This window comes from Typopeltis vanoorti, chromosome 6, assembly GCF_054136105.1.
Source record: "Typopeltis vanoorti isolate ZY-2024b chromosome 6, IOZ_Tvanoo_1.0, whole genome shotgun sequence".
Taxonomy (NCBI): Eukaryota; Metazoa; Arthropoda; class Arachnida; order Uropygi; family Thelyphonidae; genus Typopeltis; species Typopeltis vanoorti.
In genome coordinates, this window is record NC_143554.1 from 76,681,016 (window position 1) to 76,702,940 (window position 21,925).

Below are 21,925 nucleotides of genomic sequence, written 5' to 3' on the forward strand. Positions count from 1 at the left end.
GTCGGCAAGTCGCTCAAGCAGCTAATCTACTAATCAAGCAGCTAATCTAATCGCTAGTCTACTAGTCGAGAGGTGGTTAGCTAATAAATTGTAGAATAACAATTATAGCTACGGAAGACAGCTGAGTGACTAATAAATAGACTAGCGATATTTGAGTTGAGATTTAATTTCAGGACCGACCTGTCAAGGACATAGAGAATCTTGAAATAAAGCATGGAGTTACTAGAATAGTAGAGGCTGTAAAATTGAAGTTTACTGTTAGCTGTGCTTAGAATTATAGTGCCTAAAGAATTAATCGAATGCCGGAGGAATGAACAACTGTGCATATAAAACCTAAAGTTAAGGAATTATTGTGTATTGCCTTATTTCATGAGTGATCAGTAGTACTTTATGCAACAACGTTTGTTTATGTGTATTGTGACGGATGATTAATTCAGTTATTGCTTAGAAGAATTTATTTAACGAGTGCTGTTTACTGTTTCAAGTGTTTACAGTTGTAAAAAGTGTAAATGTATAAGTAGATGAAGATAGAAGATTATCGGTAAGATTATTCCAACCATTAATATTCCTATACAGAGAAGTGTGTGAGTTTCATCCTAGAATTTCCCTATACTAACAGTAACTATTTTGGAAATTAGCTGAAGTGTAAATTTAAAAGTGTTTGTTTGTGAAGAAGTGTTACTGCAATTTTTGTCGTATTTGGAACTTAAAGAACTGTGAGAAAACTGTATTAGAGATAACAGATTTACCATTGTCTGAGTTTGCATAACTTTATTATCAGAAAGGCTGAAGTGTTTATAATAACTTATTTAGTATTTTGATCTTAAGTGTATAATTTGTGATTATAAAATTAAATATTTGTTTTTGTTAATCAAAAGTTGTATTTTGCCTGAATCTCTTTTACTGCACCATTCATAAAATATTCGAACCAAAGGGGGTAAATTAAGTAAGTTAAATATACTCGGCCAGTATATATTTTAAGGAGAAATAGTTGAAGGTTGATTTTTCTTCAATTCTTGAACCAATTTAGATATAGAGTGGCGCAGTCTTTAAATATAAATTTTCTCTATATTTGAATTAGAAATCAACTTACAACTTATCAATCAGTTAAGATTGATCGTAATAGTAATCATGTCAGATCCAAGGTAAAGATTTAGAAGTAGGATCCAACACTGTTATATCTGGTTTCTGCTTTGGCAAGCAATTACTCTGGTACTACAAGCCCACTATACTGAGAGTTGACTAATTAACTGGTGGGATTCCAGGTAGATAACTTTTTCTATTTTTGAGAGAACTGAGGTGAGGAAAACAGAAGAATAATTTGCTTGTTTTGAGGATGGGTTGAATATAGCTAAGCTCAAGTTTTGAGCAAAATTGAGGGAATACTATCAGGATGAAGACTTTTTATGCTTATAACCTTTTTAGAATTCTTCTGATATCTAGCAGACTGACGGTACTGCTATGCCCCCGTTCCCTGCCCCATCAATCTTTTCAAGGAACATTTTGAAAATATAGCCCTAAACTCTGCCCTCTCTCAAACTTACCATATGACTACTCTATATGGATAATGTATTCCCTGTTTTTGGCCACATGACTGGATTATCATATATTGGAAACATTATTAGCACCTCAAAAGCCAACCAAGGAGTCTTTCACCATTGAAACAGATGACTAGTCACATTGCTACCCAATGAATCATTATCCTTTTTCTACAGAAAACCTACAAGCACTGGATGGCATATCCATCATCTATCACACTACCACTCCTCCTAGCAGTACAGTTATCAAAACCATAGCAAATAGAGCTAGAACCATCTGCTCAAACTATACTAGCCTTTCCATTCAGATCAATTACATTTGGGAGACTTTTTTTAGCCAATGGTTTTCCCCCCCCCCCCCTCCTTTAACAAAATCAACAGAGCTCTCTGTCCTCCAACCCCCCCCCCCCCCCCAACCCACTCATGCAAATCCAGAACACACAAAAAATTCATTTCCATCCCCCCCTACTTCTGGGACATAAAACTGCAGAAACAAGAAAAACCAGAAAAAACTGCACACATTCTTAAAAGGTATAATATACAGACCTCCAGGCCATACATCTAAATCATCCTGGTGTCTGCAGCATCTCTTGCTACTGCAAACTTATATACTTTGGACAAAGTGAAAGAAAACTAATATTCATCTAGAAGAACACAGAACAATGTTTATTACCTACACGTCAGCCATTCCGAGGTAACACACCATATTCTCTTATACAGATGCAGCTATAAATCGGAGAGACTATTTCTAGAATCTGCCTCAGCACTACAACATTCTCCAAACCTACACAAATTTGGCTGCATCACATTACCAAAAATCTGGGAGACCATCATTTTGAGACCCTCAAGTAAGATTTCATCACCACACCCACAGATGGTACCAATTAAAGCTGTAGGAGCCTGTCTTTTAAAATCAGTCTATGTTTTCCTGCTCATGTGCCAGCATTCCTATGCTTAGTATATTTCTTTGTGTCCATGAAGAAATCTTGGTGACCAAAGAAAAATATTGATTTGGAAATCTAATCAGCTACATAAATTCAATTAGTTAATTATTATCTTTAGATGTGTTTTCTCCATTAAACATAAATTGAGTCAGGAGAACAGAAGAAAGGTACAACATAATAGTATTAGAAGAAAAATTACAGAAGTACCCCATTAATATCACTGGTGTCAAATGGAAGTGAATTTCAAGTTGAATGATGTGGACAATTTCAAGAAAAGCTGGCAATGAAATTGATCTGTATCTATAGTCCTACAGCCAGCTTCTAACATGAAAGTAAAAAATTTTCATTAGAGATGCCATAAATAAAAGGTGGTTCTTGTTGGAGACCTGAACAGCAAAAAAAAGTAAATGAATAAAAGACTCCCATGAAGAAATGTTTCTGGAAAATTTGGCAAACATAATAACGACGAGTTTCTGCTTGATTTCTGTTCAAGATATGGACTAATCATTGCTAATACTATGTTTAACTATAAAAAAGAAAGTGCATAAACATGGAAATAATGTATTATTGTTGTAGCACAACCTCCATGGTGTCCTAATACTTATTATCATGGGAGACCCAAACTATCAAGGCAATATCCACTGTATCTAATCTTTAAACCATTAACAGACAAAGCACATAAAACTGATTCTGGCAACCCATTCCATTCATTCACCACTTTCCAAGCGAAAAATCTAGTTTCATTCTCTTGTTCTGTCCCTTCAACAGAGGATACAAAAAAAAAAAAAAATTGTGTGAATGTTTGCTGCGATTTGAGGAAACAAGTTCTTAAAGATCAGAACTTTCTTTCAAAAGTCATGACAGGGGATGAATCTTGGTGCTACAGTTATGATCCAGAAACAAAACAAGAATCAAGCCAATGGAAACATGCAAATTCACCAAGACCTAAGAAGGCATGTTCAATTCAATCAAACGTCAAGACAATGTTGATTTGTGGTTTTGATATGAATGGAATTGTACACAAAGAATATGTTCCTCCTGGACACACAGCGAACCAACATTTTTATCTCAACATTTTGAGAAGACTGTGTGATAGTGTATTATGAAAATGGCCAGAAATGTGGAGTAGTGGAGACTGGTTGCAGCACTGTGACAATATCCCAGCCCATATGCCTTGCCTGTCCAACAGTTCTTGATAAAAAACAGCATGACAGTTGTTCCCCACCCTTGATACTCACCTGATTTCTCTCCATGTGATTTTTTTATTCCCATGGATAAAGAAAACCATGAAAAGGCAGTGATTTGTTGATGTCAATGAAGTGAAAGAAAAATCGCTGGAGGAGGCCATTAACAGTATTCCAGTTGAACAGTTCCAGAACTGTTTCCAGCAGTGAAAAAAAAAATGTTAGGACAAGTGAATTGACTCACATGGAAAGTACTTTGAAGGATACCAGAAGCATCTATGAAATTTCTTTACATCCCTAGATGGGATTTGTAAATATAGGTCTTTCTTACCATAGAGCAAATACAATTACTAAATGAGCTATAGACTTCATAATAGAGGAAAGAAGTGTAAAGCTCCTGCAAATTCAAATTACAGCAATTATTAAAATATAGCTATTATTTCAAAATTGTCTGAATATTAGGAATTAAAAATTTATTAGCTTGGAAAATTTCTGAATATAATAATACAAGTTATTGTACCACTTTGCAAAGGAATTAAAAAAAAATAAATAAGATCCTACCTGAGCATTAATTCTGGACACACATTAAGATCCACACCTACAAAACTGACACATTCAATTACCACACCATCCAGGGCATTTTTCAGCATCACTACAGGAATGTCATGCTTAATAGATATGAAAGATATGTATGTATTTTAATAATTTAATAATTTATGATTTTAATATTTTTTCCTTATAACTATAAAAGAAAAATTATTAAAATATTAATAATTTTATAGCTGTCAGGTTTTTTAGAAGTTTCATATTAATCATCATCATCATCATCAAATTCCTGCCATGTACCCTCAAGGGGTGTACAGGATATGATAGTACTACATGAAAAAATTACATCATTATTAATTTCCTATCTACAATTTTCCTCCAAATCAGTCTGTTACTTGTCAACACTCCAACATTATCAGATCTTATATTTCTATCGTCTAAAGCACTTTGTACCGTATCAATCCACCTATATCTTGGTCTTCCTTTGGGTCGTTTTGCTGCCAACCTGTCAGAGAACACTTGTTTTGCTAATCTTTCTTCGCCCATTCTGTTTAAGTGACCATAACACCTGAGATTAGCTCTGCTAACACATTCCTGGATGCTGACAATGTCAAGTTCTTTCCTAATATCCTCATTTTTAATATGATACTGCCATTGATGCCATCTGTTCACACCTCTAATCTTTCTCAGGACTCTCATATCTGTGGTCTCTAGTCTTTGGTCAAGTGTTTTACTGCTGACCCAGCTCTCAGATCCATAAGTTAAAACTGGTTTGAACACTGTCTTGTATACAGCTAATTTAGTATTCTGACTAATTTCTCTCTTATTCCATGTGAATTTATTCAATTGACTTCCCACAATACCAGCTTTGCTGATTCTGTTGTCTATTTCTATATTTAATTTACCATCTTCAGTAAAAATCATGCCTAAACAGCTGAAATGTTTTACTTGTTCCACAGGTTCTCCATTCCCAACACAGTTGACATTTTCAATGATTCTGCCTATTTTCATTGTCTTTGTCTTTTTATTGCTGACCTTCACACCATATCTATTACAACAGCTATTCAATTTAGTCAGAGAATCTTGCAGACTTGTAGCGGATTTATTTAGAAGTATAACATCATCCTCATAAAGCAAAGAGCTGACATTAACATCTCCAATTTTGATATCATGTTTAATACCACTTTCCTTCATAATGTGATCCATATAGATAATGAATAACAGAGGGGATAATGTACATCCTTGTCTCACACCAGATTTAACATCAAACCATCTTCCTGTACTTCCTTCAATTCTAACTGCTGACTTACAACTCAAATAAAGACTAAGTATTGCTTGATATAATGCCCCATTGACACCATATAACTGTAGATTATTGAATAGCTTCTCTCTTAGCACCTTGTCACATGCCTTTTCCAGATCGACAAAACTTAAATACAGATCTTTGTTATATTCCCATGCTTTCTCGACTATTTGTCGTAAAGTGAAGATCTGATCCTGACAGCCTCTATTTGGCCTGAATCTAGCTTGTTCTTCACCAAGCTTTTCTTCCACAATTCTTCTCAATCTAATACAAATAATTATACTGATAAAAGGAAGGGGTGCTTAAGGGTCAAAGCTGTATAACTGAGAGGAGACCTCCACATAGCCTTTAAAGGAATGCGGAGAACCGACCAGGGCTTCTGACCTAATGTCCAATCCTCACCTTCTCGTGGTGCACCCTGTTGGGTATCTACTTTGATACTGAACGAACGAGGATGGGCTGGCAATTTGGGATTTAGCCGACCAAATTGTATTCTTATTGGTTAAACCAAAATAAAAAATGATGGTACAACATGACAAAATTTCATGCCGGCTGGGGCATCGCCCGGTTAAACAAGGCCCCCGTTGTTTTCGCCAGGGAACCAGGGCGAATAGCGAAAAGTCAGCTACTGGAACAAATCTGAAAACATCACCAGAGTGAAAGATCGGTACTATCAACGTAAGAAGCCTGAATGGCAAAGAAATGGAGCTAGCTGAGGAATTAGATAAGTACCAGATCGACATAATAGGGGTGACTGAAACAAAAAAGACCAAAACTGGTGAGATCTTTCTGAGCAATAAATACAAAATGTTATATTCAGGCAATAACAATCAAGGAAAAGAAGGAGTAGCCATAGTATTCAACACAAAATACGAGGCTAATCTTCTTGAATGGCAGTCAGTCTCAAGTAGAGTAATGTGGGCAAATATGAGAATGGGGAACTGGACAATGAGACTTATTTTTGCCTATGGTCCCACAGAAGGTTCTACTAAGGTAGAAGTGGAGGAATTTTTTGAGGCTTTAGAAAAAGCAACTGACACAATGAAAAAGGAAAAGGTGGTCCTTGTTGGGGATCTAAATAGTAGAGTAGGAAATGATTGTGAGACATACAAAAATATTTTGGGAAAATTTGGAGAAAAGAGCAAAGCTAATAATAATGGCAAATATCTGTTGGATTTCTGCTCAGGACATGGACTGGTTATTACTAACACCATGTTCCAACATAAAAATGTGCACAAATTCACATGGAGAGAAGAGGCTAGGAATAAGAAAAGTCTCATTGACTATGTTATTGTTGATAGTGATGTTTTCTCCCTGGTGCAGGACACCAGAGTGTACAGAGGATTTGAAATTGGAAGTGATCACTATTTAGTCTTGAGCAGGATAAAATTGAATTTCATATTGAAAAGAATAACATTTAAGAAAGTTTTAAAGCGAATAAAAGTTGAGCAGCTCTCAGATGTAAACTGTAGACTAAAATACAGAAATATTATTGAAAAGAAAATGAAAGAGTTTGAGAACAGGAATCAAACCTTGGAGATTCAGTGGCAAACTCTGAAGGAAACATTGATTGATTCTGCCAGAGAAGCATGTGGTGAGGTTGTGTGCAAAGATAAAAAAATCAGAACTCCCTGGTGGACACAGGAAGTTAAAGAGGCAGTGAAGGAAAAGAAAAAAGTATATCAAAAGTTCCTGGCAAATAAGTCAGCTTTTACTCTTACAGAATACAGAGACAAATGTAAGAAAGCTAAACAGTGTGTAAAACTAGCTAAACAAAAGTCATGGGAGGACTTTGGCAAGAATATAGAAAATAAATATCAAGAAGGTGGCAAAATATTCTGGAGGTTGTTGAAGAAGCTTAGGAATGGAGGAAAGAGTGCTGTAAAAGGAATTAGAGATGATAAAGGTGAAATGAAAACAGGAGAAAAAGATATCCTTGAAGTATGGAGTAATTACTTTGAAGAACTGCTAAATGAAACAAGCAGTGATGACAGCACAGTGATAAAAAACACTGACCAGGCATGCAGTCAGGAATACATATCCATACTTGAAGTAGAAAAAGCCATCAAAGGCTTGAAATGTGGAAAAGCAGCAGGAGTAGATGATATTCGACCAGAAATGCTGAAGTATGGTGGTATAAGAGTCTTACAGTGGCTGCACTGCATAGTTCAGAGAGCCTGGACAGAGGGACGAATTCCTGATGATTGGAGTAGAGCTCTCATAGTAATCATATATAAAAAGGGAAATAAAACTGCATGTGAGAATTACAGAGGTATTTCCCTACTGAGTGTTCCTGGCAAGATATATGCAAGTATACTTGAGAAACGGTTGAGAAGAATTGTGGAAGAAAAGCTTGGTGAAGAACAAGCTGGATTCAGGCCAAATAGAGGCTGTCAGGATCAGATCTTCACTTTACGACAAATAGTCGAGAAAGCATGGGAATATAACAAAGATCTGTATTTAAGTTTTGTCGATTTGGAAAAGGCATATGACAAGGTGCCAAGAAAGAAGCTATTCAATACGCTGCAGTTATATGGTGTCAATGGGGCATTATATCAAGCAATACTTAGTCTTTATTTGAGTTGTGAGTCAGCAGTTAGAATTGAAGGAAGTTCAGGAAGATGGTTTAATGTTAAATCTGGTGTGAGACAAGGATGTACATTATCCCCTCTGTTATTCATTATCTATATGGATCACATTATGAAGGAATGTGGTATTAAACCTGATATCAAAATTGGAGATGTTAATGTCAGCTCTTTGCTTTATGCGGATGATGTTATACTTCTAAATAAATCTGCTACAAGTCTGCAAGATTCTCTGACTAAATTGAATAGCTGTTGTAATAGATATGGTATGAAGGTCAGCAATAAAAAGACAAAGACAATGAAAATAGGCAGAATCATTGAAAATGTCAACTGTGTTGTGAATGGAGAACCTGTGGAACAAGTAAAACATTTCAGCTACTTAGGCACAATTTTTACTGAAGATGGTAAACTAAATATAGAAATAGACAACAGAATCAGCAAAGCTGGTATCATGGGAAGTCAATTGAATAAATTCATATGGAATAAGAAAGAAATTAGTCGGAACACTAAATTAGCTGTATACAAGACTGTGTTCAAACCAATTTTAACTTATGGATCTGAGAGCTGGGTCAGAAGTAAAACACTTGACCGAAGACTAGAGACCGCAGATATGAGAGTCCTGAGAAAGATTAGAGGCGTGAACAGATGGCATCAATGGCAATATCATATTAAAAATGAGGATATTAGGAAAGAACTTGACATTGTCAGTATCCAGGAATGCATTAGCAGAGGTAATCTCAGGTGATATGGTCATTTAAACAGAATGGGCGAGGAAAGATTGGCAGAACAAGTGTTCTCTGCCAGGTTGGCAGGAAAACGACCCAGAGGAAGACCAAGATATAGGTGGATTGATACGGTACAAAGTGCCTTAGACGATAGAAATATAAGATCTGATAATGTTGGAGTCTTGACAAGTAACAGACTGATTTGGAGGAAAATTGTAGATAGGAAGTTAGTAATGATGTAATTTTTTCATGTAGTACTGTCATATCCTGTACACCCCTTGAGGGTACATGGCAGGAATTTGATGATGATGATGATGATAAAAGGAATGAACATCAAAGAAATAACAGAAGCTGATTGCTGGCAATCATATTGAAATTATCATGTATAGTTAAAAGTCACACTATACAATATTTTGTTGAATGTAAGCTGTATTTTTTTTCTATTTTTTCAGATCGATGCGTGCGTGCATGCATGCAGGGGTTACATTCATTTGTTGCGTCGTTTAATGCTTAAAGAAAGTTAAAGCAAACTGTCTATCATTATTTCCCAACTGCAGGCAGAATACATTATCCAGGTAATTGCTCTACTGTACTGGTATTGCATGAAGAAACATGTTTCAGAGCTATGACAGAAAGAGTTTTGAGGCTATTATTCAAAGATATATATGAATACCACACATTTCAAACATAGAATCTAGCATTGAAAATTAGGAGATGATGGGAGATTTTAAGGCTCACTAACAAGTGGCTTGTTAACTACTTTTAATTCTGGTTATTACGAGGGCTGTTCAATAAGTAATAAGACTAATTTTACTGTCGCAAAACCACTCATCACAATATTAATTTCTGTGGAATAAAGAAATGTTGCTGTCCGTATTAACAAAAGAGGTTGATAGATGGCATATATGGGCTGATGTGCCAGAGTGTCACGTGACTAAACACAAGCTCGTTTCGCCGCACCTACGAGCCGCGACCAGTTGTCGAAATGGAAGCATCCTCGGGACAGTGTTATGCGATTAAATTTTGTGTGCGTTTGCAAAAATCGGCATCAGACACTTTTAACATGATACGCGAAGCTTTCCACGATGAAGCAATGTCGAGGGCATGTGTTTTTCGCTGGCATAAAACTTTTAAGGAAGGAAGGCAAAATGTGGAAGATCTTGAACGTGAGGGAAGACCTTCAACGTCCATCACAGAGACAATGATCAACACAGCAGCGATTATCATCGATTATTAAGGAGAATCGTAGAATTATAGTATACCAGCTGCATGTTGTCCTGAATATTTCTGTGGGAAGTGTTCACTCAATCATTGGCTGAAAATTTGGGACTGAAATGTATTTGCGCCTGATGTATTCCCAAACTCTTGACATTGGAACAAATGCAGCATTGAGTGAATGTGTGCACAGAATGGAAAGAAAGACTGGAACAGGAAGGCGACAGCTTCTTAAAACGCATCATTACAGCAGATGAAGCTTGGTTGTATCACTATGACCCTACAGTGAAACAACAAAGCAGTGAATGGAAGCATCCATCTTCACCTACCCCAAGAAAGCAAAAACTGTAAAATAGGCTGGTAAAGTTATGACCATAATGTTTTCCGACTACGAAGGCATTGTTTACCAACATGCTGTAGAACCTGGGAATACTATAAACGGCTCATACTATGCGGATGTTTTACGAACAATGGTACAGCACGTCAAAAGGAAGTGTCCATTGCTGAAGAATGGCTTCTTATTGCACCACGATAATGCAAGGCCACATATTGCTGGTTGTGTGGTGGACGTTTTGCAGAAGAACAACATAGATATCCTGTCACACCCTCCATACAGTCCTAATCTCGCACCATGCGATTTCTGGCTGTTTCCTCAGCTCAAGAAACCACTAAGAGGCCGCCATTTCGAAAGCAACAAAGCATGTGTAAAAGCTGCGGAAGAGATTTTGAAAGAACTCTCAAAAAATGGACTTTCACATGTGTTTAAGAAGTGGACGCAACATTGGGACAAATGCATTGCGTCTCACGGTAGTTACTTCAAAAAAGACCATGTAAATGATGACAATTAAAGGTAATCTGTTTTCTGTATAAATATAGTCTTATAACTTATTAAACAGCCACCGTATTTTATTTACTTATTTATTTTTATGTTATAGTGGTGACAATAAAAGAAAGTAATGGTTCAGTTGTGTTTTAAATTTCAACATAGTATCATATAAAGGCAGTGATTTGTTCCATGTTTCAAGTTTGTGATGACACATGCAGAAATGTAATCAACAAAATTTATGTATTAAAAATAAATTATTTTGAAGCTAACTTCAATTTCTATATTTTTTCTCCCCCTAACTCTGGTTGTGTGTGTGTGCGAGCACGCTGTCCTCAGAGCTTTCTGTATTTCCAAATTTAGCTTTTACTGCTATACTATTATTACTTTTTTTTTTTTGCAATTCCACTGCGATGAGTACAAGGGTTTAGCAGTCTTTCATACAACCAACCAAACTAAAAAATACTGGCAAAGTTCTACAAGTCAGCTACTTTGATTAAGGATTCTCTCAAGTTTGGAATAGCATTTAACTTTAATTTCCATATTTTTTCTCCCCTTAACTCTGGCTGTGTGTGTGTGTGTGTGTGTGTGTGTGTGTGTGTGTGCGTGCGTGCGTGCGCACGCACTGTTCTCACAACTTTCTGTAATGCCAAATTTGACTTTTAATGTCATACTATTACTTTTTTTTCGCAATTCCAGTGCGATGAGTACAAAGATTTAGCAGTCTTTCTTAGAGCCAAACAAACTAAAAAATACTGGCAAAGTTCTGCAAGTCAACTACTTTGATTAAAGGATTCTCTCAAGTTTGAAATAGCACTTCCAAAATTAAACTAATCATTTTATGGAGGTTATAAGAGGACAAAGATTTTAAAGATTTTTTTTTAGTTTTTATTATATTATAGTCATAAACTTCTCGATAAAAAACTGTCAGAAACTCACTGATGTTTAGCTCTAGTTAACTAGAAAGTCCTGGGACACACCGATGAAATTGATGTATCCCAGGACTTTCACTCAAGACGTTACTTTTGCATTCAAGTCTTGCAGGGTGGATGAACAAAATACACATCCTTAATGCTATGGATAGTTCCCTCATCCAGGTCGTCCTTTTTCAGGTTTTCCTCTTTAGTAGCTTATAACTTCTTCTGATTAATCTAAACACTTCTTCAAAGAATGCATATTTTGGCCATCCTCTTCTTCCCTTCTAATGTGTTTATAACCGATGTGTCCCAGGACTTTCATCTTTCTTCCTATGATTGTCTTCTTCAATACTCAGTTCACTGGTTTTTCTTTGTCACCAATGTACTCCTAGTAATAGTTGTCAACAGAACATTTCAATAGCTTCAATTCTGTTCCAGTTTTCTGCTGTAATAGCCCAAGTCTCACAACCATATAAGAATGTGTTCCAAACAAATGTTTTCATAAATCTTTTCACTATGACCTTACTTATCTTACTTGTAATAAATTATGTTTCTTCTTGTTTAATATTTTAATTCTTCTACTCCTTACCTTTGATAATATTCAACTAGGTAGTCAAGACCAGATCTCTCTCTCTCTCTCTCTCTTCTCAGAATGAGACCTCTAGCATTTTCTGGCACAAATACCTAACACTTCTCTCAGCTCTCCCCCCCCCCCCAAAAAAAAACTTGGCATCCGTTTTTCACTCAAGACATTACTTTTCACCTGTGAGAGAAACTCTTAACTCTGTAAAAATTTCAAATCCACCCAACCTTAGGATACTGCACTCGCATCTGGATTGGTGCACCAAATACTTCTCTAAATATCTACTATAAAACTAAAAATTCTTAAAATTGTATGATCTCTAAAATGATGCAGGGAATGATATGAGGAATTTTTCTGTTGTTTGCTGATGATGCATTACTAGGCAAATCAATAATTAATAAAGATGATGTAGAGATCTTACAAAATACTTTGGTTGGTTGATTGGTAGAGCCTCTGCTACTAATGGCTCACAAAAAAAGTTAAGCAAGTTTGAGTGTGATTAGTAGTTGGAAGGGCATCAATCGTTCGATGCTGTTGGCACACTCTCCCTCGATAAGTCTTTGGACTCCCTGGAGGTGTCATATAATAATAATAGAATGATGGTATGGGCAAGAAGAATGGATATTGCTAAAATAGCCAAAAGGCTCCAGTTTGGCAATGCAAAATTACATAAGCAAAGTGGATATTGCATTGCCAAACTGAAGCTTTTAATGTGGCAAAGTGTAAGGTGATGCATTCTGGGATGAAAGATTACTAGCTGTGTAGTACATTGTTGGAACTAAGCTGCAGGAAACTGATGAGGCTAGGAATGTGGCATGCTGGATGGATTGTGGGTTAGAGTTTAGAGGGCACATTTCAAAACTGGCTAAAATAGTTCTTTGATGGTAATTCCACCCTGTTGTGGTGAGGAGCTTATGTGTACCAATGACCATGAGAGCTATGCAGGGGGTGGCATGCTGGTAGGGCCACCCTAACTGGACAGGTTAAGGGAGAGATGCAGACTGAGAGAGAGGGACTCTGGTCCTCCAGGTTGGGGATTGAGCGAGAGGCTGGCAACCTCTTCTTGTAGAAAAAAAGATACATTCAGAAGCATTCAAAGGAAAAGCAGGACAGATTTGCTGGAAATTACAACAGCAAGAAAAAGGGCAAATGATTGGGAATAATGGATATATTAAATGTCACCACATGGAATGTTAGGGGTTAGGCAGGAAAGAAGAAATCAACAAACAATTAAAAGAGAAAAAGATAAATATAGCAGTATTAACTGAAACTGGAGTCTCCATAGCTCAGTCAGTACAGACAAAGGCCTTCGGTTGGAAAGGCCTGGATTCAATTCCATCTATGATTTGAGGAACTTTTATCAGGTCTTTTCAACCAAAGGTGATTTAACCGGTCTCACCTTTCACCTCCAAGTAAAATTGGAGGTGGAGAGTTTTTTTCTTCCAGTTATAAACAACCTGGGAGAAATCTCTTCTGCTGTTTGTTATAAAACAAACAGGAGAAGAGATTCTTGGGACAAAAACAAAGACCAAAAGAAAAATAAGGACTGATAATTTATTATTATTAATGATAGCTGAAGAACTTCAACCAACAAAAATAAAAGTTAAGGAAGATTGTAGATCTGAGGGAAATGGTTCATTTGAGGCAGTCTGGTGTGAGGTAGAGGCCAATAGGACAAAATATATTATTGGTTGCTGCTATAGACCTGGGGATCCAGAAGAAAATGTGGACGACATGCATCAGCACAATGAGTACATGCTGAGAATTTATCATGGACGACTTCAACTATGGGGATATAGATTGGTAGGAGGAAAGGGCAAAATGGAAATGGAATTTATATGGTTACTAAGGGATAATTACCTGAAACAGCACGTGATGGAAAGGATGTAGCCCATCATGGGATCAACACTCTCAAACCAGGGGTTTGAGAGTGTTGTATATTGTAATAGCATCAGAAGCTGCTATTACCAGATCCAACTTGTTGCTACTTTACTGTAGTTACCATTATAACTACAGTAGTAACCCTAACTTCCGAGTGGGGAAAGTGACCATGCAGTCTTGTCCTGGGAGGCTGCTCAATATGGAAATTTCCATCAAGAAAGGGTTTATGCAGAACTACAAAACTGGCAATTATGACAAACTTAGGAGGCAACTTGGAGCTGTGCCATGGCATAAGAAACTACGCAGAATAAACATTAGTGCATGGGAAACAGTTAAGGACTACTTGAGTGAAGCAGTATCAAAGTGCATACCTAGGGTCAGGAGAATAAACTAAGTAGGGATTAAGTGGATGAGTAGCAATATACAGCAGGAGTTGCATAAAAAAGAAAGTATTGTGGAAGGAATATAAACAAAAGTGATCAGCATGCTCATGAACAATATAAAACAGAAGCAAGAAGGGTAACTAATATAGTAAGGAAGGCTAAATCAGATTTTAAAAGGAAATTAGCTAAGCAGGCCAAAGTAAATCCAAAAGAGTTTTTTCACTATGTAGTAGAAGGTAAGAGAAAGAATGATTATGGAAATATTACTTTACTCGGTGCTGATGATAGGAAAGGGACAGAAGCAGAAGAAATAATTCAATTACTAAGTGATCACTCTGCAAGGTCATATCATCTAGGTGGTGACCTTGCAGTTATTGATGTGGCAGAGACTGATGTGATAGTTGAGGTAGATGAACTGGAGATACTCAGTATACTGAAAAATATCAATGTGAATACAACAGCAGACCTGGATGGTATGTCAGCTCGTGTGCTACAAGAATGTGCAAGTGAACTGGCAGTGTCTCTTATGATGTTGTTTAATCTAAGTCTCAGCTCTGGCAAGGTCCCAAGGGAGTGGAAAGATGGTAAGATAGTTCCATTATATAAAGATGGCTCCAAGACAGAAGTAACAAATGACAGATCAATTAGTACCTCTGGAGTGGTGGTTAAAGTATAGGAAAAGTTGGTTAAAAGTAAAATTCAGAAATGAGTGAATAGGAATATGATACTCTATAGGGGCAGCATGGCACTGTAAAAGGTAGGTCCTGGTTCAGTAATTTATTCACATTTCATAAGTTGACAGTGGAATTAGATAAAGGAAATGGTTACACAATAATGCTGCTGGACTTTGCAAAGGCATATGACAGAATACTGCATGGGAAAACTATTACATAAGTTGGAGCAAATGGGAATGGATATGTGGCTGATTGATAGATATTAGAGGGTGGTGGATGGAATCAAGGTGAATGAGGGTGGATTAGTGTAGTTCACTCTTTAATTTGTACATTAATGATATAGTGGAAAATTTGAGGGGTGGATATTCAGTTGTTTGCTGATGATGCAAAACCAGGAAGGGCAACAGTTGATAAAGGTGATGGAGATATCTTAGAGGATGACTTAACCACCCTCTCATGCATAAGGGCCTCATATAAGGACACATATATTTTCCATCATAATAATTATTCATTCATAATTTAGTGCTACTGTATGCATGTAGTCCTCATCTGGGGAGACCAGTGTGTTCTTAGACACCACACTAGATGGCAGGAGTTTCAACAGAGTTACAGGAATACCAATTTCTCTGCAGAGCATGGTGGTATCAAAGAGAAAGTGAAAAGTTGCTGTTTTGTTGATTTGAATTTGGTGATTTTATAAGTCTTCTGGAAAGGTTAGTAAGGTTTTATATATTGTTATACCTTGTAGATGAGGTGTGAATATTTAATTTGTTCATATTTATTATCATATTCATAAAACAAACTTGAAAACAACCTGTCCTCACATGAGGACAATATGTTTGTAAGGTAATCTCTGTGGCAAATAGTTTGAGGTTAGAAAATTCTCGTACAATATTTTTATAATTTTATTTTTGCAAACATAAATGAATAGTATGTGTGTTAATTGGCATTATCATCTCTTTTGCAGATGGATAACCAAAAGCCAGGTCCATCAGGCATAAAAAAGCCTATTACCACAAGAGACTTACTGAAGAGGAGATTGAAAAACTGTTGGAGGAATCTGAAGATTTTGGAGCTAAGTGATTCTGATGATGATGATCCTACATACCAGCAGCCACAATAGTACATGTGGTATCTAGCTACTTAGGAAAGGAGCCTGTCAGTGTAGGTCAGAAGTTCAACTGGAAAGAAAAAAAGTATGCTGAAATTCCAGTACCTCTCAGCATAGCTTTTAAAACAAACATATGGGTGGAGTGGACCTTATGGACTCTCTTATGGCTGTGTATCGAAATGATACCAGGAACAAACAATGGTATATGAGAATTTTTTTGCCATATGTTGAACTTGAACGTACTTGTTTGTAATGCACGGATTCATTTGGAAATGGGAAGAAAAAGAAAAATTGGATTTGTTGGAATTCAAATCAAGAGTGGCAATTGCTTTGATATATCAAGTTTTAGCTCAGCTAGGTACAAAGAAACAAGGACACTCTTCAAGTCAGACACCACCTTTCTTTAGTGCTGGTGGTGTCTGACTTGAAGAGCGTCTTTCAAGTTAGACAAAACTCATATACCCTACTCTGTGCCACATGAGAAACATTTTGACAGCAGTGCACACTTCCCAAAGAAGACAACAGGTGCTAATGCCAATCGCTGTAGAGATGTATACTGCAAGAGTAAAACAAGATACATCTGTGGTAGATGTGAGGTTCCAATCTGTCTGGAATGTTTACAGTCTTTCCATACAAAATGAGGCAAAGAGAATAAGAGTCTTCTTGATTTACACAGCTCTACAGCAAATTCTAATTGTTCTACTTTTTTGTATGTACTAAGTAATCTTAGGGGTTAGCCCTAGGATTTAATCTCTAGGGGTTACAGGATCCCTCTCAGGGGACCCTGTAACCCCTAGAAAGTGCATCCCCCTGGATGGCAGATAGGGGAGCCCACCATATGTGTGTGTGTGTGTGTGTGTACATGCTTTTGTGTGTGTGTGTGTGTGTGTGTGGTGGAGTGGTCCGAATATACTGAATAAGGACTCGTGGGCCATAAGGGGGCAATCATCTTGATTGTAAGGAAAGTGGCGCTCCCATGGACCCCTAGCTAGATCTATTCTCTTCTTCCTCTACTTTGAGGAAGATCTGCTTACTTTAATCTTTCCTATAAGGCCTTATCAGCCAACTCTTCTTATTTTATGACCCTTATGCTATTAGAGTACGCGAGGGCCATGGGATCTTTTCATTCCACCTTACAACTATACCCTCTCTATAAACCTTACTATAATTCTTCTAAAATCTACTCTTTCCCCCTTCAATATACCCTACTCCTCCTATGGGTTTAAATTCGGAAGAAGGCTAGTCCAGAAGCCTTAATAATTCTACATAATACCCTGGAATGGAAAAGGTAAAACAAAAATGGAAACGACAAAATATAATACACATAGCAAACTGGAATGTAAGAGGAATAGCATATAAAGAAATAGAATTAGACCAACTATTAAATGAAAGAAATTTTAAAATAGCAGTAATCACTGAAACAAAAAAGAAATTAAAAGGAACTGTGAGAACCGAAAATTTTAATGTGATATACAGTAGAGTTGACAGAGACCAAAGAGCACAAGCAGGAGTCATGATTTGGATTCATAACCCCCTTTCATAACAGTTAAAACATTATAAATTATGTAATGAAAGAATAATAGAAGCTAGAATAAAAATAGATAGAGGCTATTTAACAATAATTGGTTTATATGAATCCAATTTATCTTGTTCTCTTCCCAGAAGAAGGAAGAGAACAGGATAATATTGATTTTTATAATCAGCTACAAAACATATATAATAAAATAACTAAAAATGATTACGTAATTTTAGCAGGAGACTTAAATGAAAGAATTGGAAACACAAAAATTAATAATAATATACATGGAGAACATACTCTAAACAGGAATGGTGAAAAATTGATCGACTTTATAGTTTATAATAACCTAAAAATAATGAATTCCTTCTATAAACATAAAGACATACACAAATATACTTGGGCAGCAAGAGGATGGAAATCAATATTAGATTACTTTATATTAAATGAAAAGACATCAGAATTTTCACTAGATGTTAGAGTTCACAGAGGATATGAAATAAGCAGTGACCACTTCCTTGTTAAAATAAAATTAAGATTACCACCTAAATGGCTACAAGTAACAAGAACAGAAAGAAAATTTGAAACATTTGTTTATAAAACTAGACTATTGAATGACACAAATGTACAATGGCTATATGAACAAAGAATTAACCAATATCTAGATGAAATAAAACAAAATGAAGAAATAGAATGGCTTAATATAAAAAAAATACTAAAAGCAGCAGCAAATGAAAGCTCAGGAAAGACCAAAAAATTCATTAAAAAGAAAAAACTGAAGATCTGGGATGATACAATCAAAAAATGAATCAAAAAGAAAAAAGAGGCCTATCACAAATGGTTAAGTAGTAAAAGATTAGAAGATGAAATAGAATATAAAAGAATAAGAGCCATAGCTAAAAGAGAAGTCAGAAAAAGACATAGAGAATCATGGAACAAATTTGTCTCTAATTTACAACATGATTTATATAAAATAAGACCCAATGTATATAAGATTTTGAAACACTTAAATGCAGATACCAAAGAAAACATAAAATTAAACACCAAATTGAAATTAGAAGAATTTCTAAATTACTACACAGAATTGTGGACAGACAAATATTTTAAAAAAGACAACTCGCAAACAATTAACGAAAATGAAAAGGAAATAACTAAAGAAGAATTAGAAATCAGCCTGAAAGAAACAAGAAATATAAAATCACCTGGTGAAGATAAGCTACGTTCAGAACTATATAAATACGCAGGAACAAAATTCAAAGAAAGACTTATTATTTTTAAATAAAATTTATTCAACTGGTATTCCCCCAATAGAATGGAAAAAAGCAATTGTGATTCCTCATCATCATCATCATCATTAAATTCCTGCCATGTACCCTCAAGGGGTGTACAGGATATGATAGTACTACATGAAAAATTTATGTCTTTACTAACTTCCTATCTACAATTTTCCTCCAAAATCAGTCTGTTACTTGTCAAGACTCCAACATTACAAGATCTTATATTTCTATTGTCTAAGGCACTTTGTACCGTATCAATCCACCTATATCTTGGTCTTCCTCAGGGTCGTTTTACTGCCAACTTCGCAGAGAACACTTGTTTTGCTAATCTTTCCTCACCCATTCTGTTTAAGTGACCATAACACCTGAGATTAGCTCTGCTAATGCATTCCTGGATGCTGACAATGTCAAGTTCTTTCCTAATATATTCGTTTTTAATATGATATTGCCATTGATGCCATCTGTTCACGCCTATAATCTTTCTCAGGACTCTCATGTCTGCAGTTTCTAGTCTTTGGTCAAGTGTTTTACTTCTAACCCAGCTCTCAGATCTATAAGTTAAAACTAGTTTGAACACTGTCTTGTATACAGCTAATTTAGTGTTCCGACTAATTTCTCTCTTATTCCATATGAATTTATTCAGTTGACTTCCTACCATACCAGCTTTGTTGATTCTGTTGTCTATTTCAATATTTAATTTACCATCTTCACTAAAAATCATGCCTAAGTAGCTGAAATGTTTTACTTGTTCCACAGGTTCTCCATTCACAACACAGTTGACATTTTCAAATGATTCTGCCTATTTTCATTGTCTTTGTTGCTGACCTTCATACCATATCTATCAAAACAGTTATTCAATTTAGTCAGAGAATCTTTCAGATTTGTAGCAGATTTATTTAGAAGTATAACATCATCTGCATAAAGCAAAGAGCTGACATTAACATCTCCAATTTTGTTATCCTGTTTAATACCACTTTCCTTCATAATGTGATCCATATAGATAATGAATAACAGAGGGGATAATGTACATCCTTGTCTCAACACCAGATTTAACATTAAACCATCTTCCTATACTTCCTTCAATTCTAACTGCTGACTTACAACTCAAATAAAGACTAAGTATTGCTTGATATAATGCCTCATTGACACCATATAACTGTAGCATATTGAATAGCTTCTCTCTTAGCACCTTGTCATATGCCTTTTCCAAATTGACAAAACTTAAATACAGATCTTTGTTATATTCCCATGATTTCTCGAACTATTTGTCGTAAAGTGAAGATCTGATCCCGACAGCCTCTATTTGACCAGAATCCAGCTTGTTCTTCACCAAGCTTTTCTTCCACAATTCTTCTCAACCGTTTCTCAAGTATACTTGCATAGATCTTGCCAGGAACACTCAGTAGGGAAATACCTCTGTAATTCTCACATTCAGTTTTATTTCCCTTTTTATATATGGGTACTATGAGAGCTCTACTCCAATCATCTGGAATCCGTCCCTCTGTTCAGGCATTCTGAACTATGCAGTGCAGCCACTGTAAGACTTTTATACCACCATACTTCAGCATTTCTGGTCGAATATCATCTACTCCTGCTGCCTTTCCACATTTCAAGCCTTTGATGGCTTTTTCTATTTCAAGTATGGATATGTATTCCTGACTGCATGCCTGGTCAGTGTTTTTTTATCACTGTGCTGTCATCACTGCTTGTTTCATTTAGCAAATTTTCAAAGTAATTACTCCATACCTCAAGGATATCTTTTTCTCCCATTTTCATTTCACCTTTATCATCTCTAACTCATTTTAAAGCACTCTTTCCTCCATTCCTAAGCTTCTTCAACACCCTCCAGAATATTTTGCCACCTTCTTGATATTTATTTTCTATGTTCTTGCCAAAGTCCTCCCATGACTTTTGTTTAGCTAGTTTTACACAGTTGAGACAAATGTAAGAAAGCTTAGCTTTCTTACATTTGTCTCTGTATTCTCTAAGAGCACAAGCTAATTTATTTGCCAGGAACTTTTGATATGCTTTCTTCTTTTCCTTCACTGCCTCTTTAACTTCCTGTGTCCACCTTGGAATTCTGATTTTTCTATCCTTACCACATGCCTCTCTGGCTGAATCAATCAGGGTTTTCTTCAAGGCTTGCCACTGAATCTCCACGGTTTGGTTCCTGTTCTCAAACTCTTTCATTTTTCCTTCAATAATCTTTATGTATTTTAGTCTACAGTTCACATCTGAGAGCTGCTCAACTTTTATTCACTTTAAAACTTTCTTACATGTCATTCTTTTCAATATGAAATTCAATTTTATCCTGCTCAAGACTAAATAGTGATCACTTCCAATTTCAAATCCTCTATACACTCTGGTGTCCTACACCAGGGAGAAAACATCACTATCAACAATAACATAGTCAATGAGACTTTTCTTATTCCTTGCCTCTTCTCTCCATGTGAATTTGTGCATGTTTATGTTGGAACATTGTGTTAGTAATAACCAGTCAATGTCCTGAGCAGAAATCCAACAGGTATTTGCCATTATTAATAGCTTTGCTCTTTTCTCCAGATTTTTCCAAAACATTTTTGTATGTCTGACAATCACTTCCTACTCTGCTATTTAGATCCCCAACAAGGACCAACTTCTCCTTTTTCATTGTGTCAGTTGCTTTTTCTAAAGCCTCAAAAAATTCCTCCACTTCTACCTTAGTAGAACCTTCTGTGGGA

The 21,925-nt window shown here is 36.1% G+C and overlaps 1 protein-coding gene across 3 annotated transcripts in view; it reads right to left on the reverse strand.

Moving 5' to 3' along the window:
• Window positions 1–21,925, reverse strand: part of LOC150105593 (S1 RNA-binding domain-containing protein 1) — a 425,600-nt gene that overhangs the window by 132,396 nt on the left and 271,279 nt on the right. For all 3 annotated transcript variants that reach the window (XM_090394265.1, XM_090394266.1, XM_090394264.1), the window contains one exon: window positions 4,228–4,334. In XM_090394265.1, the coding sequence (XP_090250391.1) occupies window positions 4,228–4,334 (107 nt within the window). The remainder of the gene's footprint in view (window positions 1–4,227; window positions 4,335–21,925) is intronic.